This window comes from Zingiber officinale, chromosome 4B, assembly GCF_018446385.1.
Source record: "Zingiber officinale cultivar Zhangliang chromosome 4B, Zo_v1.1, whole genome shotgun sequence".
Taxonomy (NCBI): Eukaryota; Viridiplantae; Streptophyta; class Magnoliopsida; order Zingiberales; family Zingiberaceae; genus Zingiber; species Zingiber officinale.
In genome coordinates this window covers 6,173,140-6,181,035 of record NC_055993.1, presented here as the reverse complement: position 1 = coordinate 6,181,035, position 7,896 = coordinate 6,173,140, and the positions used below count along the sequence as shown (strand labels likewise).

Below are 7,896 nucleotides of genomic sequence, written 5' to 3'. Positions count from 1 at the left end.
GTGAACTAGACAAAAGGCTTGCAGATTGAAGATATCAAGTAGAAGTCCTAAGGGTCATGGGCATCGGATGGAAGTCTAGACGGGTCGAAGATCAGACATCTAGCGAAAGTCCCAAAGGTCAAGATCGGAGTTGAGCAAAAGTCCAAATAGGTGTTTGGTAAAGGTAATCTCTCTTGAGAGGAGTAGGCGAGGATAATTTTCTCAGTGAGGGAACAGTAGACGTCGGTCCGACGTAAGGTTTCACTCAAAACCTAAAAGCCATGATCGGATATTCCGAGACTATAAAGATGTTATTATTTTATATTATATATTTGTTTGTGCTAAGTCAGTTTTACAGAGTTAACTAAGCTTGGATTATCTTATACAGGCACCTAGATGGATCCATGCGCCTCAAGATACAAGCGCCTCTGTCGCCTCGGCACGCGGAGCAAGGTGATGTGTTAGCTTATGGTTGGTTGGTACACGTTAGATCCAGGCACCTCAAAGAGATTTGAGGAGCCTGTGATAGTATAGAGGCGATCAGGAGGAGTTCCAGTCAACGTTTGCCACGGGATAAATCCAGGCGCTTGGACATGGTTAATGCTCGACGAGTGCGGATCAGATAAGCTTCGATTGAAGAGCCTCAATGGCATAGAGGTGTCTGGATCCTCCTTTATAAGGAGGGTTCAACCAGCAGTTGAATACAACTTCCACAAGCAACTGAACACTCGAAGGCTCACTACTATGCTATGACACTGCTTCGACAATCGTACTCCTCACCAAAAATTTATAATTGTCAGTATTTTAATTTAGAGCAATACTTATATTTTCATACTCAAATTGTGTAACATTCAAACTGATAGTGGATTGCCCAATATAATGAAAGCAATAGACGATCGCAGGCCATAGAGTAGGAACAATCACAAGCTCCGAACCAAGTAAAACCAACCATATTGAAATTGTCTTTTATCTCTCGAGTTCTTATGAAAAAACCACTAGTGTTATTCACCTCCCTCTAGCGTTGTTTCTCGATCCTATAATATTAAATTAATTTTTTATAAGGGAGGCCAGTACAATATCTTACTGCTGGGGTTCTTGAGCATCGCTTTTGTGTTGTACTATCGCATGGACCTGACACACCCTTATCAAATCTAATTTATGAACTTGGAGTACAAATTTATATATATTCACGCATTATATTATACATGTAATGCATGTTTACGATGATGATTAATTAGTATTATGTTATAGTAACCATGAATCATAACTGTTATAATTAAGTAGTTATAATAATTATGAAATTATAGTTACTATAATTATATAGTGGAGAGGTATTATGAATTGATAATTACTATAATAGTATACAAAATAAGAAAAAATTTTAAAAGTAAAATATATCAACATAAGACTGAAGTACTTTTACAAATAAATAAAAATGGACGCTATGCCTTTTCTTTTTTTATTTTTATTAAGAACTAATTTTGATAATAATTTTAGATGAATTTTTATGAATAATTTTGATTAACTTAGGTAGCGCTTGGTTTATGGGTTTGGGAATGAGGGAATGAATTTATTCTCAAATCTTGTGTTTGGTTGATAGGAATAGAATCAAAATTTTGGAATGAAACCCAAAAACTTGGGTATGGATGAAATCCACCCCCTACCTTGGGTTTTGATGGAATAAGAATATTGTGAATTAAGGGGGTATTTGGTTGATGGGTTTGAGAATGAGGGAATGGAATGATAGTAAAAGATAGTGTTTGGATTGTGAGTTTGGGAATGATTACTAGATTTATGGGAATCAACCAAACTCATATAACTTGATGGGTTTCATTTCCATTCTTATTTCCATTCCACCCTACTATCAAACTCATACCTATAGTGAATCCCATCATTTAACCACTTTCTCTCTTAGTATATTTTTTCATTTTTTTTTAATTTCACACTCTATCTCCTTGTTCTCTCTCATATTATTTTCTCTCTCCTTATTTTATCATCATATTTTCTCTCTCAACACACTTTCTCTCTCATCACACATTCTCTATCATTTTCCTCTATATTCTCTCCCATCATACTCTCTCTCTTCTCATTTTCTCACTCTTCATTCTCTTCCATCACACTTTCTCTCTCATTATACACTTTCTCCTTGTTTTTTCATCGTACTTTCTCTCTCATCGTACTTTCTTTCTCCTCAATCTCTCTTAGCATACTATCTCTCATCACAGTTTCTCTCTCTTAATTCTCTCTCATCATACTTTCTCTCTCCCCAATCTCTTTTTTTGGGTGAATTACATTTTACCCCCCTGAGGTTTGACTAAAGTACGAAACGATCCTCGTTGTTTCAAAAGTAACAAAAAAGTCCCTTGACCGGTAACATTGTAACATTATAACTCTTTGACGCTGGGAATGCACACTAAAATACTGATGTCATCATAAATTCCTTTTTTTGGACAATAATACCCTTATTATGCAGTGAATTTAAATCCGGGACAATACTACCCTTTAACAAAAGAAAGGTAATTGCAAAACAACCTGATGATTTAAACAACAACCCACACAAAGACATTAAAAACCTACAGATGTTTTCATTCCACCAAAATGAGTACTTAATTTTTAGCTATACAAAAAGATAGTATATATGTCTCCATCGACATTAAGTAAAGACATTAAATTTTTTTGGTTTCATGGATGCAATATTTGTTAAACCAACTGTCATCAACAGAATCATGGTTATTTTCATCATCACTTATCACAAATATATCATCCTCTTCACTTAATTCAACATCAACAGACATATATTGCATTCAGTATATATGTCAAAAAAAAATTCAGCTATTTCAGTTAATTTTTTACTTTTTTTCCCCACTGAAACGCAGGGGTATATATGTCTTTTTCTTATCTTTATCGATTGACTACTATCATCGACCAGTTAAGGGATTTTTTTGTTACTTTTGAAACCACGAGGATCGTTTCGTACTTTAACCAAACCTCAGGGGGTAAAATGTAATTCACCCTATTTTCTCTCATCACACTCTCTCTCTCTTCATTTTTCCTATCACTCTTTCTCTCTCACCCCACTTTCTCTCTCATCATACTTTATCTCTCCTCACTTTTTCATTTTCTCTCATACTATTTTTCTCTCTTCATTTTTTCCATCACTCTTTCTCTCTCAGTATACTTTCTCTCTCCTCAGTCTCTCATTTTAATTCTCTCATCATACTTTCTCTCTCTTCATTTTTTCCCATCGTTCTTTCTCTCTCATCATACTTTCTCTCTCTTCACTCTTTCATTTTCTCTCATAATACATTCTCTCTCTTCAATTTTTTCCATCACTCTTTCTTTCTCAGCACACTTTCTCTCTCATCATACTTTTTCTCTTCACAATCTCTCCTATCATGCACTCTCTCCTCATTTTCTCTCATCATATTTTCTCTCTCTTTATTTTTTCCAACACACTTTCTCTCTCATCATTTTCTCTCATCATATGTTTATCTCACATTCAACTTTCTCTCCCATCTAATTTTTTCTCTTATTTTCCTGTAAGGATAAAAAAGAAAATTTAGGTTCATTCCGATTGAAAATATTTAACTAACTAAACATCATTTTTAAGAATGATATCCAAGCTCATATCCATTCCAATTTCATAATACTATGATATCTATTCTTATTCTAATTTTTTAGGAAAGAATCAAACGTCAATTGACATTGCATATCCATTTTAGGTAGATAATTTTGGGATGATCCTTTCGGACTACGTTTAGGATTACGGATTATTAGGATAAATTAAAACGTGTTAAGAGTCAACGTCTATCAATCAATGGTTTTTAGATTAATCAAAAAAAAAATATTTATTAATTTATTAAAATTAAAATTTAATTTTTAAATATTTAAAAATAAATAAGAAGAAGTCGTGTCACTGTCTCGGCCGCCGCCGAGAGCCCGTGGAAAAATTAAATTATTTTAAACAGATTAAATTGACACAAATTTTGAGATAATATTTTAGCATTGAGAGATCCCAATTCCTCCGATATTTTTCTACAAATATTGGGGAAAAACCGTGCCGGTATTGAGAAATCCCAAATAAAAACAAAGCAGATCGAATAGTGGGCCATGCGGTTACGGTTGATCGCGCCTCTCGCCTCCTCCAGCCGCTACTGAACTCGTGACTTCATCGCCGTCCGGCTGTAGTATTGACTGTTCCGTTCAACGTTGAACGGTAGCCGCCCCGTGCTTCCTCGCAACAACGCAACCAATCGCGTTACCTGTGTTTATTTAATTGCCCAAAAATAATAAATAAAAAAATATTAAATAAAAACGGTAGGAAATGGATGGATGGAATGTGGAGGTACCGGCCTTTTCCTTAACCCTTCTGAAGGAGGAGTGGGAGAGGGCAACGAGCGGCGGGATGGCTCCCTCCCGGACGACGATCATCCGGTAGGCTTCGTTCTCCTCGCAGATTTCCAAGAGGGACAGCACCGCCACCTCCTTCTGCCGCTTGCTGCCCATCTCCAGCATATCCACAAGCACCGCCACGCCCCCTTCGTCCACGGCCGCCGCCCGGCCCTTCGGCGCCGCCAGTACCCGGAGCAGCACGTACGCGGCCTTGTCCTCCACCCCCGACTCCGGATCGGCCATGAGCTCCAACAGGGGGCGGACCACCCCGGCCTCCGCCGCGAGAGCCGCGTTTTCCTCCACGGCCAGCAGCGCGAAAAGGGCGGTGGCGGCGTCCTTCTTCCCTCGGGCGCCGCCTTTCTGGAGGAGATCCACGAGCGGAGGGATGGCTCCGCAGCAGCCGATGGCGGCGGGGAGGTCGGTGAGGTCGGCGAGGCGGAGGAGGGCGCAGGCAGCGTTCCCGCAGGCGGTGAGCGTGCCGGTCCCGAGTGCACGGACGAGGTTGGGGACCGCGCCGGCGGCGGCGATCGCGGCTTTGTTCTCTTCGCAGAGGGAGAGATTGAGGATGGCGGTCACGGCGTGCTCCTGGAGCTGTGGGTCCGGGTGGGAGACGAGGGAGACGAGCGGGGCCACCGCGCCGGCTTCGGCGATGCGGATCCGGGTCTCGGTGCTGGGCTTGGCGAGGAGGCGGAGCCCCATCGCGGCTCGACGCTGCGACTCGACGGAGATCGATTTGAGGTCGGAAACGAGGCTTTGGATATCATCGTCTGAGCATCCGGAGGAGGAGAAGAGGAAGCGATGAAGGGAGGAGGGTTCGACGCCGCAAGATGGAGATTCGGGGAGGGCGAGGTCGTCGGATCGTTCGCTGCGACAGTCGCTGAATACGCTGCCAGAGTCGCTGCTGCTGCTGCTGCATCTCCGCTCCATGCGGCGGCGGAACTCCGGTGGGCCACCGCGCGCCACGACAGACTCCATAAAGCAGGAGGAGAGAAATCAGCGAATTGTTCATGGCGACGCAAGAAGTAGTGATGAGAAGTCATTAAATAGGGTAGAGGATCATCGCAGCCATTGGACATTTTCTGTGGGCCCACTATGACCTTTGCCAACTGGCATGCCAGAAATCTTGCCGCGTGCAGGAGATATGGACCTCTCCTAGGGGTGTCAAAAATGAACCCGACCCGACGACCCAACCCGAGTCGACCCGAAAAAAATCAGGTTCGGGTTGGCCATTTTCGGGTTCGGGTTGGAGGGTTGGAGAGTAAAAAAATTTCGGGTTGGGTCGGATCGGGTTCGGGTTGACCCGGGTTGGCTTAAATATAAGGTTTTGTGGGTTTTTTTTGGGTTAAATCAAATTTTATTTTAAAAATTTAGATGTTTTTTATGTATATTAATATCATGTTTATATGATAATGATGGAGTATTGAGATAAAAATGAAGAATTATAGGGGAAATAGCCCAAAAAAGTCGTTTTGAATTGGATTTTCGGGTTATATGGGTCGGGTTCGGGTTGATCGGGTTGGTCGGGTTCGGGTTCGGGTTGAGGTGTTTTGGGTTGAACTCGGGTTCGGGTCGGGTTCGGGTTGGGTTGGGTTAAAAAAAAAACTCAACCCGACCCAACTAGGGGTGTCAAAAATAAACCCGACTCGACGACCCAACCCGAGTCGACCCGAAAAAAATCAGGTTCGGGTTGGCCATTTTCGGGTTCGGGTCGGGTTCAGGTTGGAGGGTTGGAGAGTAAAAAATTTTCGGGTTGAGTCGGGTCGGGTTCGGGTTGACCCGGGTTGACCCGGGTTGACTTAAATATAAGGTTTTGTGGGTTTTTTGGGGTTAAATTAAATTTTATTTTAAAAATTTAGATGTTTTTATGTATATTAATATCATGTTTGTATGATAATGATGGAGTATTGAGATAAAAGTGAAAAATTATAGGGGAAATAGCCCAAAAAAATCGTTTTGAATTAGATTTTCGGGTTATATGGGTCGGGTTCGGGTTGATCGGGTTGGTCGGGTTCGGGTTTGGGTTGAGGTGTTTTGGGTTGAACTCGGATTCGGGTCGGGTTCGGGTTGGGTTAAAAAAAAAAAAAAACTCAACCCGACCCAACTCGACCCGATCTACCCGAATTGACATCCTTAGACCCAACCCGATCCGACCCATCCGAATTGACATCCCTGATTCTCTCCGACTCCACGTCTAACCCACTTACCTTGACTTGACTGTCTCCATCAGATTCAATATGTTTAAGCACACCCTAGAATTCCACCAAGCGCGTACCAGTCGTCGTCTTTTCTAGCTTGTGAAGCGGGGACTGTGGAGTGAGTCGCTCTCGTCGGACGCTGTACAGGACGACTATTCGTTGACAACCATTTTTTTCTTCAATTTTGATTATTTAAAAAAAAAATAAAATAAAATAAAAATAAGAATTAATGTATAGAAAAATTATTAAAAATATATTTTATTTTATATTTAGTTTAAAGATTATCCTTATTCTAATACAATTATAACCTTATTTACTATAATATTATAATAGTAAATCTTGATTAAATTTGAAATTTTTTTAATTAGATTAATAAAAAAATTTAATACAACAATGTTCTCCTATATGTTGGTGTAATATCCTTAGGTAAAAGTTTATTTGGTTGACTAAACATGAGTTAACTCAAACTTGAGTTTTGATGTTTGAGTTTCGATATTTGATAATACATGAAGATTGCTGATGTAATTATCCGATTGAAGAAATTGGTGATACAATTCTCTTTTGGTCAAGAATTAACCAGTTAGATGTGAATAAGAGTCAAGTAGGTCAAAGTGTTGACCGAATCTTGACTGGGAAAATCCTAACGGGAGGTTAGACAAGGGGAAGTTTTGGTGACTAAAGCTAGACAGTTGGAAATCCTAGTGAGTGAAGTCAGGTGAAAGACCTAGTGAGTGAAGTTAGGCAGTTGGGAAATCCTGGTGAGTTAAGCAGGTTAAAAGACCTAGTGAGTGAAGCTAGGCAGGTGAAAGTCCCGGTGAGTGAAACCGGGTAGTGAGAAAATCCTAGTGAGTGAAGTTATGTGAAAAATCCTGGTGAGTGAAGTCAGACAGATAGAAAGTCCTAGTGTGTGAAGCTAAGTAGATGCAAAGACATGGTGAGTGAAGCCAGACACGTGGAAATCCAGGTGGGTCAAGGTTGACCGGACACCTGGTGTTGGGAAGCTCAAGTAGGTTAAATGAGTGACCGGATACTTGGCACAAGGAAATCCAAATGGGTCAAGGGTGACCGGACATCTGGTGGAAAGAAGTCCAAGTGAGTCATGGAGGACTGGACACATGGCACGAGACGACAAGTCCAAGTGGGTCAACGTTAACCGGACACTTGGCACGAGGAGAAAAGTCCAAGTGGGTCAAAGGATTGACCAGACACTTGGCAAGGAAGTCCCGACAGGTCAAGGTTGACCGGATGCTAAGTATGAGGAGTTCCAACATGTCACGGTTGACCAAATGTTGGAATTGGGGGCCCTTGAGCTTGAGTTAAACAAGTCAAG

At 41.2% G+C, this 7,896-nt stretch overlaps 1 protein-coding gene across 2 annotated transcripts; it reads right to left on the bottom strand.

The window, feature by feature from the left end:
* Nucleotides 1-3,921: 3,921 nt before the first annotated feature.
* On the bottom strand, nt 3,922-5,385 carry LOC121974578 (U-box domain-containing protein 4-like). Of its 2 annotated transcripts, none has more exons than XM_042525695.1 (2): nt 4,329-5,385; nt 3,922-4,241 (listed from the first exon to the last, which is right to left on the bottom strand). In XM_042525695.1, exons 1-2 carry the CDS (start codon nt 5,344-5,346, stop codon nt 4,183-4,185), a joined length of 1,077 nt encoding a protein of 358 aa, XP_042381629.1. In that variant the 5' UTR covers nt 5,347-5,385; the 3' UTR covers nt 3,922-4,182. The 2 variants fall into 2 exon arrangements, with proteins under 2 accessions (XP_042381629.1, XP_042381628.1); XM_042525694.1 differs by having other exon boundaries at nt 4,333-5,385.
* Between the last annotated feature and the right edge of the window lie 2,511 nt (nt 5,386-7,896).